General features: G+C 40.4%; 1 protein-coding gene across 5 annotated transcripts; it reads left to right on the top strand.

The window, feature by feature from the left end:
- Positions 1-358: 358 nt before the first annotated feature.
- Positions 359-21,410, top strand: TBCCD1 (TBCC domain containing 1). Of its 5 annotated transcripts, none has more exons than XM_047099450.1 (9): positions 359-582; positions 2,094-2,231; positions 5,290-5,668; positions 9,244-9,399; positions 13,338-13,704; positions 15,563-15,749; positions 15,898-16,395; positions 17,433-17,583; positions 19,990-21,410. In XM_047099450.1, the coding sequence occupies exons 2-8, from the start codon at positions 2,164-2,166 to the stop codon at positions 17,560-17,562; spliced, it is 1,785 nt and encodes a 594-aa protein (XP_046955406.1). In that variant the 5' UTR covers positions 359-582; positions 2,094-2,163; the 3' UTR covers positions 17,563-17,583; positions 19,990-21,410. The 5 variants fall into 5 exon arrangements, with proteins under 5 accessions (XP_046955406.1, XP_046955410.1, XP_046955408.1 ...); XM_047099452.1 differs by lacking the exon at positions 359-582 and adding an exon at positions 4,628-4,785 and having other exon boundaries at positions 2,139-2,353; XM_047099453.1 differs by lacking the exon at positions 359-582 and adding an exon at positions 4,628-4,785 and having other exon boundaries at positions 2,143-2,231.
- The last annotated feature ends 80 nt before the right edge of the window (positions 21,411-21,490 follow it).

The raw sequence follows: 21,490 nt of genomic DNA, 5'->3' as shown, positions 1-21,490 counted from the left end.
CTGCTCGGGACATCACACGCGGCCGGCGCCTCGCAGCCAATCAGCGCAGTACACTTCACCTCCGAGGAGGCGCGGGCGGCCAGTTAGGCTTCCGAATTGCAGCCGCAGCTCCGGGCCTATTAGAGGAGAAAACGTCAGAGGATCGCGCCGCCGCAGGAATCCGCTCAGGCCCGGTAGCGGCGAGTCGTAGAAATCTACGTAAAGAGGAGGTCGGGGCGAAACGATGCCAAGCGAGGGCACCCGAGGTATAGGAATTCCCCCCGCCCGCCTCCTCGGACTCTCCACCAATCACGAAGTTCCTCCTGCAGCACTGCCCAATTGTGGGAGGGAGGGTTTACCTCGGTTACAAGTCTCGGAATTTCATTCATGCACAGCTTTGAGCTGGATGCGGGAGCAGAGGGACTTTGGCGGAATGGGCGGAGACAATTACTCTACGCCAAACGTAGGGCGGACGAATTGCTTAGGAGAACTTATTTACCCTCTTCGAACAATCCCGGAAGAAAATTGCCTGGGTTTCTCGGAGAAGAGGCTATGGAGGCAGACATACTTAGGTTCGGATTCGGCTTCCACCACTTCTTAGCGGTGAGAACATCCCCCCTCCCATACCCCTCCCAGTCTAGCCTAAGCTTTATTTTTACAAACCTGAGGCAAAACATTTTACTGGCAATGTTGTGAAACTTTAAAGGGAGAAAAGCTGTAAACCGTCTAGCACAGCGTCTTGCACAGTAAACACGCAACGAATAACTATCATCACACTTATGAGAACTCTTTGATTCGCCCCACCTGCTTTTGTTCATCTGATTAATTGCACCACCACCTACTTGTTCACGACAAAATTGTAGGTGTCTACCTTGATTCCTCCCCTTGTGTCCCCTATCCAAATCTTTGCCTTGAAACTGTATCCTGAATCTTTTCCGCTCCTGTACATCTCCACTACCTCTCAGGGCCAAGTCACATCATCTCTCACTTGGCAAGGCCTCCTAAGTGGGTTTCCTGCCTCCACTCTTAATATTTTAGTATCTCGTGTTCACTCCTGACCCCCATCCCCATGATATTTTACAAACATATCAGATCCTGTCCTTACCCTGCTCAAAAGCCCCGAATGGCTTTTCACTGCATTTAAAATAAAACCCCAACTCTTTATGATAGCTTGTAAAACTCTGTATATGTCACAAGAAAGCTAGAAAAAGAATTTTTAAAGCTTAAGATGATCTGTACCTGCACCTAGTATACTCCTTACCATGTTCCAGCAAAACTGGTTTTTTTCTTTTTTTAAATACACCAAACTTATTCCTCCCTAAGGCCTTTGTTCTAGCTTTTCTCTCTGCCTGAAGCACTCTTCCCTTAGTTCTTAACATGGGTGACTCCTTTTTCCACTCAAATCTGTTGGAATGTCACTACTTCAGAGAAGACTTCCTTGACCAACCAATCAAAAACAGCCCCTACTGAGTCCCTTACTCTTACACCATCCTATTTTTTTCCATCCCTATCCCCCACACTCACACAACTGGATGCCAGTTTCAAGACAGCATGAACCTGGACTGTTTTGTTCACACCTGAATAGAACAGCACCTTAGAATGAAGCCTGCCACAGAGTAAAAGTTGCTTCGACTGCGATTTTCATATGATGGCTTATTCTTCAGTCCTCAGCTCAAATTCAGCATTGACCCCCCTACCTCCCCCTCCAAATTCATAGCACTTATTAATATCTGAAATTGTCCATTTTTTCCTTAATACATATTATCTATTCTCCCTATTAAAATATACACTCCAAAAAAGGAAGGATCTTATCTATTTTGTTCACTGCTGTGGTCCTAGTGCCTAGCACTGTGCCAGACACACAGTTGTGCTCAATAATCATTGCTGTTGGAACAAAGGCATAAGAGGTGACAGAATCTGTTCAAGGTAGAAGTGCGGCTTGAATTCTCACCCAGATCTGTTTGAATCCAAAGCCCCTGTCTCCTGACCCATAGAGGTAAGAGGAAGATAAGGTTACTGCTTTCAGGAAAACGCCTCATAGGGGAGGCCACATCAAAGAGAAACTAAATTGCATTTTATCGCCTTATTTACTTTTGTATCTCCCACACCTATAGAGGCCATAAACGAACTAAGAAACCAGGAAATGGCTAAAAATCATTACGTGGAGGCTTCGAGGAAGGAGTGATGTCTTCTGTAGGGTGGAATCCAAAAAAGCTTCGTGAAGGCCCTAACGTGGCAGGACAGCTAACAAAGTTAAGGAGCTAATCCTGGGGGGTTGCTTCAGACGGCCTGGGTTTCTATCCTGGGAGCTCTCTTGCTGTGTGACCTTAGGGGTCTATTACTTAGACCTCTTCTACCTCTAGTTTACTTCTCAGTAAGTCAAGTGTACTTAACTTGAAGGGCTCTTGGGAAGACTGAGATAATAGCACATAAACGTGCTTTACACATTGCCGGCCCCTAGTAAACACTACAAACGTAAACTGTCATTGTTATATTACTGATCAAAGCGTGCTGACCTTACCAGCAGCTACTGGCTGACCTTGGTTGGGTGGAGCAATAAAAAACTTGCTACTTCCCTGCGTGGGGAGGCGCGGCACCAGAAAGCGGCCAGGCCTGGCTCCAGGTCCCAGCACCGGGGACTCTCGGCCTCAGCCGAGTTTTTCTCAGTCCGCGGGAGAACCTGGCGGCCGCTCTAGCTGCGTGGGCCTCCGGTTCTCTGTGGTGCGAGGCCTGGCGCCTGCGCAGTGGAGGAGGCGGCGGGCGAGGGGCTGGGCCGGGCGAGCGGGGCGCGGCGGCACGCGGAGGGTGCGGCGGAGCAGCCGTGCCTTCGCAGGTAACTGCGCGCGGGCCGGCGCCAGGGAGGGAGGGTGGGGAGGCTGCCCTGGAGATGGCCCGGTTTCGGGCCCGCTACGGGGCCTGTCGGCTGGGCCATCCCGGTTCCCAGACTCCGGCCGGGGAGCTGGTGCGGCCCCGAACCCGGACAACATCGGAGGTGTCGGCGAAGCCCCCAGAGGACCTCTGTGGTCTCAGGCCGCTGTCCCCGCCTGAAAAACCCAACCCCAGCCCTCCCCGGGGCTGCTCTTGAGAGCCACAGAGCCCTTGTTTGTTTACGAATTTAGCCGTCTGGAGTCTCGCAGTTAAATGGAGAGTTCGTACCCTGGCGTTTGGTCGCACACGTCAGGAACAGGAGTTCAGTATCTCACAGAGCAGTCGCTTTCCGTTTTGGGGCGAACTGAGATCTTTCTCACGTTAACTCCGATCTCTTTTACTCAGAACAACGCTAAGCCATTCCCTTGTATGAAGCCAGCTGTCGTTTAGCCTCTCACCCCCTTCTTTCGGGTTCATGCTCCCACATTCCTTTACCTGGACCTTTGTGGCCTCACATCTAAGGCCACTCATTCTGGTAATCCTCTCCTGGATCCAGTCCCGTTTTCGGAGATTCTTCCCAAACTGGGTTCCTAAAGTACATTTGTGAATAACACGGTTCTCAAGTCAGACAGACTTGAATTCTGATCCAGAACAGTGCCAACTTAAAGGTGTAAGTCCCTTGACTTCTCTAAGCCTCAGTGTTCTCATCTGAGAATGGGGACAATCATATTATCTCCAGGTGGTTGAGAGAACGAAAGGAGGTGAAAATGAAAAATATTTAGCGTGCTACCTCGCAGGTATTAAGCATTCGACTGATGTCAGTTATTTTTGGAGCAGATAATTCCCCAAAGACACATGCCTTTTTTGGAATGAAAGGCAAAATACAATTATAGCAATAAAACATTTTCCACCAGTCGTATAAGGAAGGTTTTTTAAAGTGATATTTTTAATGCTGAGAATTGCTCAATGGTCAAGTGGTATCCCTTGGTCAAGTGATGATACAGTTTGATACAGTCATCTTGGAAAGCAATGGGAATATGTATCAGGAGCTTTAGAAATGTCATTTACTTCATTTCACAAATGCACATCTGAAAAATTTCCCAGAAATAATCATAGTGCAGAAAATACACAGAAAGATAGTAATATAGCATTAATTATAACATTTAAACTCTTCATTATTTTAATTGACGTATAGTTGATACACATTGTATTAGTTTCAGTCGTACAACGTAGTGATTTGACAACTATATACATTACAAAAATACCACAAGTGTGGGTGTCATCTGTCACCAAAGTGAGTACAGTATGATTGACTAGATTCCCCATGCTGTACTTTTTATCCTCGTGACTTACTTATTTTATAACTGGGAATTTTGTACCTCTTAATCCCCTTCACCCTTCACCTACATTTAAGCTTTTTTTTATAGTGGAAAATTTTAACATACACAAAAGTAGAATAGGTAAATAAACCCCCATGTGCTCATCACCCCGCTTCAACAATGATCAGTATTTTGCGTGCCTTGTTTTTGTGAAAACTTTTAAACCTACTTAATGTCTGAAAATAGGAGAACAGGTGAATACATGCGGGTACATTTATTTAGAGTGCTATGAACTTTTAAAATAACACAATTGTATATATGGTATTACCGCACATTTGAAAATTCAAAAACTAACCTCCCGTCTGTGTAGAAAAAGAGATAGAAAGGAAACACAAGAGTATGTTAACTAGTTTCCCTTTGATGGTGGGACAGTGGATGATTTCTTCCCCTTCTGTTTTTAGCTAGAACTATCCCATAAAAATTGTATATTGTTGTTAAAACCAAGAACCAACAAGCAAAATCTAAAAGCACTGCACCTGAACTAAGCACAAAGAATATGCCAGAACGGGTTCACTGTTACAGAGAATAAAGATGATCTATTTTTGCAGCCTATGCTCGTGTGAGTATTCATCTGCCTCATGTTAGTGCTTCATATTGAACTATATGTCAGTTAACATCCAAAATTTTAACCTACCGTCCTCTATGTGTAAGTGATTTGACTTGGAAGTTTTATCCCCCTTATTTTGACTACCATTCCCCCTCAGGGCAGGCAAAGATGTCCTGTGAAGAGATGACTCATTTCTTCCTTTCCTGAGCAGGAACTCATACTTCATGCATTTACACTCTTCCTAAAACAACCACTTCAAACAATTCAAGGAAGATAATTTTGTTTCATCACAAAATTTTTCTTGTTCAAATGGGTTGGAGTGAGATCTGACCAAGAATTCTGCTCTTGGTTGATGAACTAGATCTGCTTTTTAAACTGACCTAGTACATCTTAAAATAGTTAAGGGAGGGGTCACCTTAAAGAAGCCATGTAAGTGAAACAAAACAAAAAAATCAAAAAAAAATGCATAAATGAGTTTTGTTCAACTCGGTTTGTGAAAAAACTTTTGTTTCGTAGGTATGCCAAGAAGTCTTTTCACACAGATGTCCTTAGAGATAATATGGATCAGTCCGGAGTTCTCCTCTGGGTGAAAGCAGAACCCTTTATAGTGGGTGCCTTGCAAGTCCCCCCTCCATCCAAGTTCAGTCTTCACTATCTCAGGAAGATATCCACCTATGTGCGAACCCGGGCCACAGAGGGGGCTTACCCACGCCTGTACTGGTCTACGTGGAGGCACATTGCATGTGGGAAGCTGCAGTTGGCCAAGGATCTGGCGTGGCTTTACTTTGAAATATTTGACAGTCTTGCAGTGAAGACACCAGAAGAGCGCCTGGAATGGTCTGAGCTTCTGTCCAACTGCATGTCTGAGGATGAAGTCGAAAAGCAAAGAAATCAGGTATAGATGTATATGTATGTGTATGTGTGTTTCATTGTTTTGAGAAAGAAACTATTTGTAAGTTTTGTACTAGCTGTGCAGTGTGTGGTTTTAGGTGAATGATCATTGTGATCCCAAAGTGCCTTTTTTTTTTTTTTTAAACAGTTCCATTTGGGTGGTATTTAATGAATTAGCTCTTACTTAGCAATCCCTATTCACCTACTTCCAAAACATTACAAGAACACAGCAAATGAAAGAAGCAAATAGTTTCATTGACTTTAAAAATATTTTAAGGTGAGGGGCACCTGGGTGGCTCAGTCAGTTAAGCATCTGCCTCTTGATTCCCGCTCAGGTCATGATCTCATGGTTTGTGAGATCGGACCCTGCACTGGGCTCACGCTGACAGTGTGGAGCCTGCTTGGGATTCTCTTTCCCTCCCTCTCTCTCGGCCCCTCCCTGACTTGAAAACGCGCATGCCCTATCTCTCTCAAAGAAAGTTAAAAATATTTTAAGGTGAGTCAGTGCTTATGAACCATTGATACATTACAGTCAGGGCACCCGACTGTTTTTAAGTAAGCATCTGCTATGTGCTGGGATTCAGAGATGATTGGAATAGCATCTCTGCCCTCATGGAGCTCATAGTGTAGTAGGGGAGGTTGGTGTGTGAAAAAGTGCTATTTGATAGTGTAGAATGTACACTAGTAAAAGTGTAACGTAAAGGGCAGAAATAGAATAGGGAAGAGAGTGATTAGTTCCGGTGATCAGGAAAGACTTCGCAGAGAAAGTATATTAATCAGAGTAGGCTCGTTACAGTAATAAGCAATCCTGGCATTTCTGTGGCTTGGCACAGTTAACAGTTTATTTCTCCTTCAAGCAGCAGTATACCACAGGACATCCAGTTGGATGGATCTGTAGGCTGCTGTTGTCCAAGCAATAACTCAGGGATCTAGTCATCTGTCTTTTGGAACCACAATTGTATTAGCTTTGCTGCAGTTAAAAACAAACAAAAATGAAATTCCAGTGGCTTACGGTAACAAAGATTTATTTCTTGCTTATTCTATGTGCAGCTTGCACTTTAGCTAGGCCTCTCTTCCAGGTGACGGCTTGGCTCTATGTGTCTCCTCATTTGGGGACCCAGGCCGAAGAAACATGTTCTGTGTTGGTCATGCCTATTCTTAGGACAGAAGGGAAGAGCAGCAGAGCAGGAGAAAGCTCACAATGCCTCTTAAACTTTGGCTCTGATGTGACATAGACTGCAGTGACTTTCATTCCATTGGCTAAAGCTTTGTCATATGTCCATGTCTAAAATCAGGAAGTTGGGGAGATAAACTACCTCACAGGAGGTAAAGAACTCCTATGGCCATGTATCAGACCCAAAAGCCTCCCGGAGGATGTGGAAATGAATAATTGCAGGCATGATACAATTTTTCCCAGCCATGTCCTCTAGGGTCTCGGAGTCTTTTACTGCCATTTCTTTTGGGAGAGTCAATAGTGTATGTCAATCCACCCACATTCCATTGACTATAACTCGGTTATACCATGTCTAACTTCAAGAGAGGCTGGGAAATGCTATGTAGTCGTTTGCCCAGGAAGAAAAGCAAAGGTATATTTAGTTAGTACTAGTCGCTCTCTGCCACATGTGGTAATATCTAAACAGGGTTTTGGAAATTGAAAGAAAGTGTTGCAAGCAACCAAGAGATAAAGAACAGTATAGTTATTCGTTAATTAAACATTTATCGAGTGTCTACTATGTGTGAGGTACAGTAGTGGATGCTGGATACAGAGATGAATGAAACCTTCAAGAAGCTCCACATTTTTTGAGTGCTTATTATGTGCTATGTGCTATGGTAATTACTAGGAATAGAAAAATGAAAAAGACAAGGATCTTATAGTCTCTTGAATAGGAAGGTATATGAAGGAATAATGATAACATATAATTATTCAATGGACATATGTAGAAAATCAAGGAATTTTGCTGAGCATAAAAACGCCAGTCCCAAAAGGTTACATACTGTATTTATATAACATTCTTGAAATGACAAAAATAGAGAACAGATAAGTGATTGTCAGGGATTAAGGAAGGGGTGGGTGTGGGAGGGGGAAGTAGGGAGTGAGTGTGGCTATAAAAGGGCAACATGCAAGATCCTTGTGTTGATGGAAATGTTCTGTAACTTGGCTGCACCAACGTCAGTCCCCTGGTAGTGCTACTATATTATAGCTTTGCAAGATGGGGAACTGAATACAGTGTACACGGGGTCTCTCTATCCTTACAACTGCATGTAATCTCAAATCTACAGTTATCTCAAAAAATTTGATTAAGAAAGTAAACGTTTAATAGGTAGATTCATGGGGTTCCATTGACAGTTGACTGAGTAGGTCTAGGTGATCCTGAGATTCTGTGTTTTTAAGTTCTTAGGTAGAGTGATTTTCAGCTATACTATAACTATAGTACCAGATGTGTTACTTTTGTGTGCCTCCTGTATGTGCATGGAAATGGATTTCTGAGGATAATCATGAACTTCAAGTCCTGAGCTTCAAACCAGACCCTTTTTCAAATACGAAATGATTTATAAACCTCTATCAGACCAGTGATATTTTTTTAAGTCACACACTCTTTGAAGAACTTGATGAAAACATGAGTCCTACCCCCCTATAAAATGTACATACACCAAAAAATTACATACAATTTCAAGTGTTGCATTGATACCCTAAACTTTGTTGATAAGTCTGTGAGTCTTAGGTTAGACCAACCTCCAAATTTTGGTGAAATTTCCTTCTTCTTTCTTCCATTAATTTATTTATTCAAATGACTAAAGTGTTTCCTTTTTTTTAATTATAATTTTAAACTTTTGAAATAATATATTTTTTAAAAGTATGTACTTCATCTTATCCACTTCATCAATTTTGGGAGAGAATGTCTACAGCCAAAGATGCTACATAGCTTTCCAAGAAGGTAGGTGACTTCAGTTTAATTGATTTTAGGAACTCCTGGGTATCAGAGACCTACATATCAAATGCTAGCAAGTTTCTACATTTTTGTTCTTAAGATCAGCAAACTGTTGTGAATTTATTTTACTATGTCTACTTAGTTGTAGAATAGGGACTGATGTGATTTTCTTTTTTTAAGTTTATTCATTTATTTTGAGGGGGGTTGTGAGAGAGAGGGGGGGAGAGAGAGGGGGGGTGGGAAGAGAGAGAATCTGTCAGTGCAGAGCCCCATGTGGGGCTCAATCTCACGAACCATGAGATCATGACCTGAGCCAAAATCAAGAGTCAGACACTTAGAGGCACCTGGGTGGCCCAGTCAGTTAAGCGTCCGACTTCGACTCAGGTCATGATCTCCTGGTTTATGGGTTCGAGTCCCACATTAGGCTCTGTGCTGACAGTTCAGAGCCTGAAGCCTGCTTCAGATTCTGTGTCTCCCTCTCTCTCTGCCCCTCCCTCTGCTCATGTGCACATGTGTGCTCTCTCTCTCTCAAAAATGAATAAACATTAAAAAAAAAAAGAGAGACACTTAACCAAATGAGCCATCCAGGTGTCCCTGGACTGGTGTGGTTTAAAGACATGTGTTCATCATCTCTTTTCTTCTTGGACAGCTTTCAGTGGACACCCTACAGTTTCTGCTCTTCTTATATATACAGCAGTTAAACAAGGTTTCCCTGAGGACATCTTTGATTGGAGAAGAGTGGCCTAGTCCCAGAAATAGATCTCAGTCTCCTGACTTGGCTGAAAAATCCAGTTGCCATAATAAGGTACTGTTTAAATTTTGGTCTCCTCTGAAAGGGAATTTGTGAGGAAGATGATTTGTCTTCATTAAAAATTGTGTTAGGATTACTTATATAAGCCAGTCATTTGCTGGCATGCTTGTTTTGTTTTGCTTTTTTCATTTCTTTTCCTTATTATAAAACAAAATAAATATTTTCAGTCTTAGTCGAAATAGGTGATTTCTGCTCCTTTGGTGACCCAAAATTGCATGATTTTTGGGCAAACTATTCACTGTACTCTCATTAGAATTCTCAGTTTTGCAAATGTCAATGAATTTGAATCTACTTATTTGACTAAGGTAGGATAAATGAAAAGATGTAGAGTTTGCAAAGTATGTTGAGATCTACTGACACAACTTCTGTAAAAATATCTTCTCATATGTTTAAATGATGTGCTTCAGTATGCTTAAGCTTAGCATGCTTATGTAATATTATATGATGTGATGACCTAGAAGTTAAATTTAACTGCCTCATGTTGTGAGTTTTAGAAATTGTGTTATTTCTTCTGTCTTTGTAAGGAAAACTGAAATGGTTTTACCCGTTTATGTAAAAGTATTCTGAAGAACTTTAAGGAAAACATAGACCTCAGTATTACTGCCATGCGCAGGTTCCTTAAAAATGTTCTGAGGCACACACACACAGACACACACACAAATTGTTCTGAGGCAAACAACAACAAAAACCTCTCTGATATTTGGTACTTTTATAATCTTTTTCGAGTAAATCTGGCCGCCCTTATATTCCATGATGCTATTCCTTCCTGGTTCTGCTTTTAATTCTTCCTTCTCACTCTTCTTCATGAGCTTCCCCCCCTGGCCCCGACAGGCTGCTTTTCCCCCCGGATTCTGCTTGGGGCCATTTTGTCTTCTCACTAGACATATTCTTTTTTTTTTTTTTTCCCCCTCACACTAGACATATTCTTTAAACATAATTCTTCTCTTCCCATGACTTTATATATCTCAATGACTACTGAGTTTGTCTGCATTTTAGATTCCCCTCTTCACGCAGATGCCCTATCTATACCTTAATTTCAGAATGCCCAAGTCCAGATGTATTAGAAAGACCAATAATTGTCTGCTCTTTCCACATGTATTTCCTGTTGAGTGGGTACCGTATAGAGACGGTGTTTTGAACCATCTGTAGTCTGTATTCAAATTGGCTCTGCCACTTGGTATCACATGATTTTAGGCAAGTTAGTTAACTTTTCTAGGCCTTGGCTTCTCTTCGATAAGTGGGGAGGATATTGCACATTTCTGGATGGCTGTGAGAATTCACTAATATAATAGCATGAGACTTGTTTCATAGTAAGCAGCAGTAAATGGTGACTTAGTTTGTGCTATAGCATGACCTTTCCCAACTGATTAGACCAGAGATGGACCCTTGACTAGAGTAACCCATTCATAGGTATGTATGTGAAATTGGTCTGATTGGAAATGATGACCTGGCCCCATCAGTAGCCCCAGGAACTGAAGAAGTTACCAGTCTGTGAGGGGTGCTTGAGCTGGTGGCTCAAGTGATATTGGTACCAGAATAGCCACCATGTTCATGAGTGCCCTGGAGTTATGAGGGATTAGAAACTGAGGTAATCAGAGAAAAAGAGTAGAATGGAACAGACATGTAGAGACATCGGCCTCTGAGAAAGAACCAGGTTTAAGGTAGCCTTCCAGTTCCAGTTCTTATGAGGCCTACCTACACTTCAGTTTGGGAGATGACCACGTGTGCCTACAGTAAAATCTCCCTTTACTTAAATCAACGTATATTCTCTATGCCAGTTCAAGTTACCACCAGCTTCCGATGCTCACTCTCTCAGCACCTGTACCTAGTTATTTGTCAAGTCTTCCCGAGTCTGCCTCCAAAATAACTCTAAAAGTCTGTCCCTTTTCAGAAGACCTGGCTAGCTCAGTCAGTGGAGTATGCAACTCTTGATGTTAGGATTGTGAGTTCGAGCCCCATGTTGGGTATAGAGATTACTTAAGAAATAAAATCTTTAAATATATATATATATATATATATATATATATATATATATATATATATATAAACTCTGTCTCTTCCTCTTATATAGACCATAATGACATTTTGGAGGTGGGGGGACCTTGACTTCCATAATTAGATCCTACCTGGTCACTCTGCTTTTAATCTGCACCCCACCCACTACACTGGACTTTCTAAATGCAGAAGGATTATATCTGTCTCCTGCCAAAGCTGCCATCAATGAATTATCATTGTCACTGCCGTTTTCATCTTGTGCTCCATGGGGCCACCTCAGGGCCTACGATGGGTGAGGAGGATGCAATAAGAGAGATGAAGAGTGACAGCTCTGCTTTGACGTGTTTTTTTTTTTTTTTATTTTTTAAGTATTTATTTACTTATTTTGAGAGAAAGAGAACACACGCATGGGCACAAGTGGGGGAGGGGCAGAGAGCGAGGGAGAGAGAGAATCCCAAGCAGGCTCCGTGTTGTCAGCACAGAGCTTGATGCAGGGCCTGAACTCACAAACCATGAGGTCGTGACCTGAGCCAAAACCAAGAGTCAGATGCCTAACCAGTTGAGCCATCCAAGTGCCCCTAACATGTTCTTTGGTATCCAAATGAGAATTTATTAAAAAGAAAAAAGGGTACAGCTATTTAGAAAATAGCCCTAAAGTCCCTGGCACACAAAATAAAGCCCAGATGTTTTATTAGGGTTTCCTACAGGCCTTTCCTGATTGGTCCCTACCTACTATTTTAACTTTACCTGACACTTCCCAGCATGCTTCCTAAATCCCACCCAGAACTTCCAGTTTTCTGAACACAGCAGGTAATTTTATTCCTATGGGTCTTTGCATATGCTGTTCCCTAGGCCTAAGCCTTATTTAAAAATATGTTTGCGTGAATTAAGAATCTGTTCAAACAGCACTCCACAATGATTGTTTTCCCCCAAGGGGAGTTCCTTGTTCCTCTCATGCTCCTAGCATGTCTTCACAGATCTCTGCCCTAGGTCTTATCTCACTGTGTAATAGTTGCTCGCTTATATTGTTTTTTCACTACATAGACTCTGAGTTCCTTGAGGACAAGACTATGTCGTAGCCAATTTGCATAATTCATCAGTTAACACTGCTCATACCACATAAGAGATATTCACAAAATATCTGTCAAATGAATGAGCCAAGTCACTGAGACATCTGCCAACTCCAAGCTTATTCCAAAAGTTATAACTTGTCTTAAATCTAGCTACTGTAAGATCAGTTGCATTGTTTCATCCAGTGGTATTTGAAATTCCTCCTGTAGTATGAGAAGGTAAGTAGAGAAACCCAACATGGGACCCCTGGGTGGCTCGGTTGGTTGAGCATCCAACTTTTGGTTTCAGCTCAGGTCATTATCTCAGGTCCTGGGATTGAGCCCTGAGTCAGATTAAGATTCTTAAGGTTAAGATTCTGCCTAAGATTTTCCCTCTTTCCCTCTGCCGCTTCCCCTGCTATCTCTCTCAAATAGACAAAATGACAAATAAAAGTAAATTAAAAAAAGGAAACCCAGTGCTTCATCGAATGTTAGATCTGAAACCTAGAGTATTTACCAGCTCTGTGACCCTGGGTAAGATTCTTAACCTTTCTCTATCTCCATTTCCTTATTTGTAAAGTGCGCATGGTAATGGCATCTTTTGCAAGATTGTTGCTAGGATTAAATATGTTAAGGTTTGTATAACACTTACTGGTTGGCACACACTAAGGATTAGCTCTTAGTATTACTTTTGAATTAGCCAAAGAAGGCAGAGAATCTGTTTATACCTATCACATATATTTAAAAAATCTTTATGAGGTGTACATTGCTACCTTAAATGCTTTTTAGGAGATGAGGCAAAATATAAATAAAAAGCAATTAAAATACAACACTTTCAGGTCTTGTAGAATCTCTTTGTTAAGTGTGCTTTATTTTGATATTTTTTAGAACTGGAATGATTATAGTCACCAAGCATTTGTCTATGATCATCTGTCAGACCTCCTTGAGCTGCTTTTAGATCCAGAACAACTCACTGCATCATTTCATTCGACCCATAGTAGTCTCGTCTCTCGAGAAGCTGTTGTGGCCCTCAGCTTTCTGATTGAAGGTACAGTGAGTGGAGCCAGGAAGATATATCCACTTCATGAACTTGCACTGTGGCAACCACTACATGCAGAAAGTGGCTTCTCAAGGCTCTCTAAGACCTTTTCTTTCTACAAGCTGGAAGCCTGGCTGAGAACCTGTTTGACTGGGAATCCATTTGGTACATCTGCCTGCCTCAAGTCTGGAAAGAAATTGGCTTGGGCTCACCAAGGTATTTTTCAGTATTTTCATCTATATTAAAAATTGGATGACAAGTGAAGGAAGTGTGTGTTTTCTGGTGTATTAATAGTCCTACACCTTTTGTAGAAGACCTGAAAAATATTGCTACTATAAGAGAGAAGAAAAGGGAACATTTCTCTTTTGTCTATGACTTTTTCCTGTCAAGGCAGCAAGAGTCAGAGAGTTGATTTGTGATTCTGGATCTTTGTGGTTACAGTTAACAGCAGTTCCAACTTGGGTCAGTCCTCTCTTTCTCTGCTCTTCTTTATTCAGACTCTTTCTCCCTTGCCCTCTCACATGCTCCTTTGCTTAAGGCTTTCCTGTTTTCCATGTACCACAGCAGCATTTGGCCTTTCCACGGTTACAGCGTCAGACAGTTGGTGTAGAGATGGGGTCCTATCTAGGCACACAGACACAAACAGATTAGATTTTTCTAAATTGGAAAACTCAAGTTACAGTAAAGAAAATCCCGGCCTTGGTCACATCAAATACCTATTCCTGACAGTCCAGGATAGGTTCGGGTGCTGTATGACTTCTGGCCCAGGTAGAAGTTTTAAGAGAAGGGGGCTCGGGTGGAAGTTTAAAAAGAAGTAGGTGCCTACACTGAGGCAAATTGCAGGCAAAATTAGTGAAAAAAACCCCCCAAAACTAGAATATACTCCCACAATCTCTGAATTTCAAAGATAAAGGAAAAAATAGGCTCCATGTAATTAAAAAAATGAGTTGTATCAAATTTTTATAATGCCAAAAAACAAAACGATTGAGCAACATATACAGAATCTTGAGTGAAAAGATTGTGACCCAAGAATTCCATGTCTAACCAAGCTATTGCTCTAGAGGAGGTCAAAGACTTCCAGATGTCTGAGGGTGCCATAAATATATAGGACATACTACATAAATTTTTGGTGTTGATAAAAGAATATAGGCTCAAGCAGTTGTTTAGATGTTAGCAGTAGTCACTAGTAGGAAAAAGAGGATATCTAATCTCTTAGGATTATACCGAAATGTTAATGGTGGTGGATAACAGGATCACAAATAATTTTTATCTTCTTTTGCCACTATTTAAAATTTTTCTACAATAACCATGTGTTACTTATTTAATAAAAGGAAGCAGTAAGTTGTTTTTTTGTTTTGTTTTTAAAAAAGAAGAATCACATATTTCTGTGACCTCTTCCTATTTGGCCAGTATTCATTTATCTACAAGGGTATCCTGATGGCTTGCAGGGAAGCACAGTCTGAGAAGCCAGTCACATGATGGCGAAACTGTGTTAGGAGGGTAACCCCTGCACAGATGTTTTAAGTGTCCGTGTGTGTGAGGCACTGTGTGTGAGAGGAAAATATGCTCTCAGTCACTAATGATCTAGGGATTAAAGACCTGAATCCAAATAGAATTCATGGAATACTGTGGTAAGTAGCTGAGGAGGGGATTGAAATTAGTATTATGGCAATTTAAAGAGATTATTTCAGGACTGGGATGATAAATTGAGTCAACTTGGAGAAGATATTTGAGTTATTTGAGTCGGGCCAGTTCTGTCACTTTCTGGCCATATGAACTTAGGTGTATTACTTGAATGGTTACACATGAAACAAACCTTAGATCTGTAGGCAATCTTGAATGGATTATAGGTTTCAAAAAATTTTATGACAAAAAATTATGAAATATCGCAAACATACTGAGAAACATAGAGAACAGTATAGCAAACACCTCCCTACCCAAAGCCCAGATCTAACATTTTCCCAAACCTTGTATGTATCTAATTTTAGACCCGTATACACACATAGACATATGTAACCTCATATGGTTGTTTTGATTTGAAACTATCTCATTTATTTATATTTTTCTTACATAGTTGAAGGGACGACCAAAAGAGCTAAGATTGCTTGTAATACTCATGTGGCCCCTAGGATGCACCGCATGGTGGTGATGAGCCAGGTTTACAAGCAGACCTTGGCCAAGAGCTCAGATACTCTGGTGGGGGCACACGTAAAGATTCATCGTTGCAACGAATCTTTTATATATCTGCTGTCTCCCCTACGGTAAGCACAGTGTTCTGATATTCTGACGTTTTCTTTGGACTAGGACTGATTGTCCTAGTTCTCTGATTTTGCTATCAGAGAATAGTTTTGTAGCACAGTATTCACTTATTCTCACTGGGGAGTTCACCTGATTTTTTTCACATTACAGATCTGTGACCATTGAGAAGTGCAGGAATAGCACATTTGTCTTGGGCCCCGTACAGACTGCTCTTCACCTCCATAGCTGTGACAACATTAAAGTCATTGCTGCCTGCCACCGTTTGTCCATCTCTTCCACGGCAGGTTGCGTCTTTCACATTCTGACGCCTACACGCCCACTTATTCTCTCTGGAAACCAGACAGTAACTTTGGCCCCTTTTCACACCCATTATCCAATGCTGGAGGATCACATGGCCAGGACCGGCCTTGCTACAGTGCCTAACTATTGGGATAATCCAATGATTGTGTGCAGAGAGAGCAGCGACACAAGTGTCTTCCGACTCTTACCACCTTGTGAATTCTATGTATTTATTATCCCCTTTGAAATGGAAGGGGATACGACAGAGATACCTGGGGGGCTTCCGTATGCATATCAGAAAGCACTGCGTCAAAGAGAGCAGAAGATACAAATCTGGCAGAAAACTGTGAAGGAGGCTCGTTTGACAAAGTAAGTGTTTTCTAGAGGAAGAATTTGCCTTATATAAAATTCCACGGGAAAATTAATCTGTACATGTTTACAGCCATGGTAAAGTAATCAGAAAGATAGAGTGTGTCTTTTAAGGTCCCTATTCCAGGCTGTTTGGTTGGGAGATGGGAGCACTTAGAGGCCCAAGAATTAGACTCGCTTCTTTTCAGAAGCTTAAGTTTGTTGACAGATAAAGGACTCTATAAATGAAAGGTCATGTATAGACTATGCCACATAATCCAATACTTGAATGAATCGGCTTAGTTTTTAATTTACTTCTCTACCCTCTATCGGTGGTTCTCAACCTTGGCTGTGTGTTAAGGTCATCCAAGGGGCTTGCTACAAATCAGATTTCCTGGCATCCACCACAGACCGACTCTCTAGGGGTGGATTCCTAATGCTGCTCCAAGGACTGATGCTAGTTTTGGTCAAAGTTTTCCCTAATCTGCCGTAAAATGTGAAAAATAAGTATAGTGTTTTAAAACAAAGCTAAATTTCATCCATTTAAAATGTTGTCTTTTATTCTGGAATTATAACCATCCTAAACTTGGGGCGCTAAAATATCTTATTTTTAGATTACATGCTGTGATAGTAGATGATTATGGTTTATTATGTTCACCACAAAATTTTATTTCAAGGTACTAGTCTTTGAACTCTGGAAGCCAGGGACACACTGAATGGTTAACATAGTTTCAAAAAACATGGCATGGGTAGTCAGGGAAGATTTATGGAAGAAGTAAGAATTTGTGTTGGATCTGGAAGAATGAGCACCATTTGGATAGAAGCTGAGGAGTGTGCAGAATACTTTTATATATAATGTATTGTATCTGACCTATATATATATATATATATATTTTGGTGGTGGTAGTGCTCCAATGTACAGAACTCAATAGAGCAGTTATTTGGATAACTAGACACAATTTAATGTCTATCCCATTAAAGCGTTTTACAATCACCTGGAGGAAAATGAACGTGAACCAGTGTTCTTACATTATTTTTGCTCTTGACGGCACTTTTAGGGATCAGAGGAAGCAGTTCCAGGTACTCGTGGAGAACAAGTTTTATGAGTGGCTGATTAATACAGGACATCGCCAACAGCTGGACAGTCTGGTGCCCCCTGCCGCAGGCTCCAAACAAGCAGCAGGATAAGACTCCTACGTGGAAACACTGGTGGGCATTAGAACAAATTATCTTGGGAAAATCTTAGAAGCATGCCAAAGAACTGTACAGAATATTAGGTTACTGGCCACTGCCACTTTTCCCCCATCACTCCCACCAGCATATACAGACTTGACATACCCATATTTACTGCATTTTACAGTGAGAAGACCAACCAAAATATTCCAAGTGGAGCCTATGGAATACTGGGCAAATATAATGGGCAAGTTTTACTCTTTTTGCTTCTTGCCCAATACAGGTTGTACTTCCAAAGATACTACTTTCCCCATTCATAGCTTTTGTTTTCTTTCACCTTTCTAACACATCTTTCATCTTTCCCATCACCCTACACACAAATCAATTAAGTCAGCGAATTTTTGTTAGTGGCACCTATGAACATTAATAAATTACCAGAATTAATCCAAATGAAGATTTGAATACTGAAGGAGTGTGGATACAGACAAACTTACCAGAACTGAATTTAATCCAAATATAAAATACTCTTTTTAAAATAGAGATTAGTTTGCTTTTCTCTATTTTGAAGTATTTTTAAAGACTAATAACAGAAAAACACGGAAGATGTCAATAAATAGTGCACAGAAAAATACAAACACAAAGATACTCACTTTTACTTATAAGTAATTTAAGAGACGTTTTTTCCTCTATTGGATTGACAAGGATCCAAAGGTGGTATACAACACTAGAAAGACATTTCATTTACCACTGGAAAACGTGGACATTTGTGCAAACTTTTGGGGGGATAGTTTGACAAAATAAAAATTCTAAATGCGCACTATCTCTGACTTGGCAAGTTCACTTCTTAGAATTTGCCAATTTAACAATTTCACTGATTAGAATTTATCTTACAGATACATTCATTTATGTAAAGATCTTTTTTAAAAATAAGTTCATTACAGCATTGTTTGAAATAGCTGCAGACTGGAAAACAACCCAGATGCTTTCCAGTAGAGGGCCGGTGCCTAATGAATTGGTTCATCCATGTTCTAGAATGCATCTTTAAAAAGAATGAGGTAGAGGGCACCTGGGTGGCTCAGTCAGTTAAGTGTCCGACTCTTGATCTCAGCTCAGGTCTTGATCTCAGGGTCGTGAGTTCAAGTTCCACATTGAGCTCCAAGCTGGGCATGGCACTTACTTAAGGAAAAAAAGAAAAAGAATAAGGTATATCTGTGGGTGCTGATACTGAATCATCTCTAAACTGGGGGGTTGGAGCGGTGAAGGCAGAAGAGGAGGAGTAAAATATTGTCTTGTGTGTTTTCAAAAAAGAAAGGGATTATCACACATGGTTATGTGCTAATTACATGCCTTAAAAACTTCTGAAAGGGTTTAAAGAAATTACTGAAAGTGTTGTCTTTGAGGAACAAGGCTAGACGTCTAGGGTGAAAGAAAACATTCTTAATTTTTTTTTCATATAGAATTCACATACCGTGAAATTCACCTTTTTAAAGTAAAGGATTCAGTGGCTTTTATTAACACAGTCACAAGTTTGTGCAACTTTCATCCAGAACATTTTCATCACCGTGAATATAGACCCTGTACACGTTAACAGGCACTCCTTATTCCTCCACCTCCAGTATCTTCTCTCTTCTCCAGTCCCTGGCAACCAGTAAGCTACTTTTTGTTTCTTGATTTGTCAACTCTGGACATATCCTGTAAATGGAATCCTACAACGTGTGACCTCTGTGCCTGGCATCTCTCACTTAACATCGTGATCTTAGGGTCATCTGTGTTGTAGGATGTGTCAGTGGGTCATTCCTTTTTGTGGCTGAATAATATTCCAGTGTCTAGATAAACACAGTGAGGTCTATCTGTTCATCATTCGATCTGAGATTTGAGGCATTTCCCTTCTCAATTGTTTTCAAGTTTATTGTGAATGGTGCTATGTTCCTTTTGTGCACAAGTGTTTTTGTGCATGTGTGTTTTCGGTTCTCTGGTACATACCTAGGAGTAGAATTGCAAGGTCATAGGTTAACCTTTTTAGGAACTGCTGAACTGTTTTCCAAAACTGCAAAAACTTACTCTTTATTGTCTATATGTTGTTTGCATTTTGAAGTATTACTTTTTATAAAAAAAAGAATTTTATAGTATTTAATAAATGCTGAGATTAAGAATTGGAAATCTGATAAAATTCCCATTTCCTTTGGAAAGAAGAAGGTAAATCTTAGTTTAGACTAATCCCTATAGACAGCCACTTTTTCATGTTTGTATATGATTGTCTTTTCTATTAGGAACTAATATGACCCTCAGAAGAATATAATTAACCTTAAACCTTATGTATCTTATCACTCTAAACTGTCATCTGACCTTGATTTATATGATTTTATAAATGCAAGTTTTTTCTTATGTGCAGAAAGGCAACAGGAAATTAAGTTATTAATATTTTTCTTTTGTTATCTTCAGGGCTCTGGAAACAGGAGGATGAATGGACGATGGTACATGTCTTGAAACTAAACTGGGAAGATGCTCTTGCTGCTTAAGAGATACTGGGGCTTTTTCCTTCCTATTTAAGACCATTCCTTGATTTCCATTCCACACTCATATGTTATTGCTTATGTTGAATTTTAGATGAACTTCCATCATATAAACATTGTTTATAGAACATCAGGAAGCTCATCTTTGTGTTGCCAAAATGAAGGAGTTGATGAAGGCAGTTTCATCGTATTTACGTTAATATTAAAGTGATGGAGTGTAGATTTGCAAGTAAACTTCACATTTTAATTTGTATGACGAAAGGGTCTCATCCTTTCTAGAGTTAAATAAGAGTTTTATAGTTCTGTGTAACTATTTGAAAGGAAATTGCTACTCCTTTTAAAAAATAATTGGAATGAAAGTATAGTTTGTTGGTGTATAAGTATAGCAGAGATAGTTTTATACAAAGATATTTTAGTCCTTAAAAGTATGAAGCAATGAAATTGTGTAAAACCCCTATTTTTCATTTTGTGCTTCCAAGTTTCAATAAGCAAACTCTAAAAAGTAATTTTCTCCTTTTGAGAAAAAGATAGAGCTTTGCTTTCAATTTTAGAAAAGGTTTTATGGGGGAGGAAAGAGTTTTTCCTCCATCCTTCTAGGTTCTTTTGGCTAGTTGACTAATTAAGTTGACATCAGACATATTAACAGGAGGAAAACAATTCTAATTACACATCTATGGGAGCCTCCTAAGGACAGGAGCCCCAGGAATAAGTCAGGCGGTTATGGCTACTATGCCACCCTGAGCTAAGGATTGGGTGGGATGTGGGCCTGAGGAGGGGGACTTCTCAGGATAAAAAGAGCAGATGTGTGGCGGTTAGATGTTTGTCTTGTCCTACAGATGAGTCATTTAGATTAAAAGTTCTCTCTGGTAGTAGCTCCCGTTCTGGGCCAGGCCCCCTGTCTCAATTATTTTAGATAGTTAAGGGAGAGGAAAAGTTTTTCTTGAACCTGCAGGGTCTTGTTTGCCTTCAGCTCCAAATAATCTACATGCTAAAGTAGCACATTTTGGGGTCATGCATTCTGCTCCCTTGCAATTCCCAATGTCATTCTTTGATATGATATCAAAATAAAGTTTACATTTGATTGGGAAAGCTATATTCTTTAAGATAAAGGAAAATAATTATTAAATTATTAAATAATTATTAAATTATTACGTGAATCTGCTGATAAACATGGTTTCGTATGCTCACTGGTCATTAAACTAGTAATTGTATTTAAAAAGGGCTTGATCTTTTCTTTCTAAAGTGGAAATTAACCCTCAGAATGTGTGTTAATTCTAATTGAGGTTCATAGTTTTTATTTTAAGATGGAATTCAAGAGAGAATTCAATAAAGAAACACTGGAGTTTTGCACGTGTGTTTTGGAAATTATTGGTTAATGAAATTCATGGTATTAGATACTTTCTTTCCAGTTTATCAAATTCAGAAAGCTG

This window comes from Lynx rufus, unplaced genomic scaffold (genome assembly GCF_022079265.1).
Source record: "Lynx rufus isolate CCGP_SWC_20201006 ecotype Redwood Valley unplaced genomic scaffold, mLynRuf1.p SCAF_5, whole genome shotgun sequence".
NCBI classification, from domain to species: Eukaryota; Metazoa; Chordata; class Mammalia; order Carnivora; family Felidae; genus Lynx; species Lynx rufus.
Note: the sequence above shows the minus strand (reverse complement) of the source record. Positions and strands in the feature narration are given on the sequence as shown.

Bases quoted from the DNA above. Each gene is read 5' to 3' on its own strand.
- TBCCD1 (XM_047099450.1), top strand. From the start codon at position 2,164: ATGTCTTCTGTAGGGTGGAATCCAAAAAAGCTTCGTGAAGGCCCTAAC. The intron at 9,400-13,337 runs GTACTGTTTAAA...GATATTTTTTAG, and splicing joins AATCCAGTTGCCATAATAAG to AACTGGAATGATTATAGTCA. The intron at 13,705-15,562 runs GTATTTTTCAGT...TTTCTTACATAG, and splicing joins ATTGGCTTGGGCTCACCAAG to TTGAAGGGACGACCAAAAGA.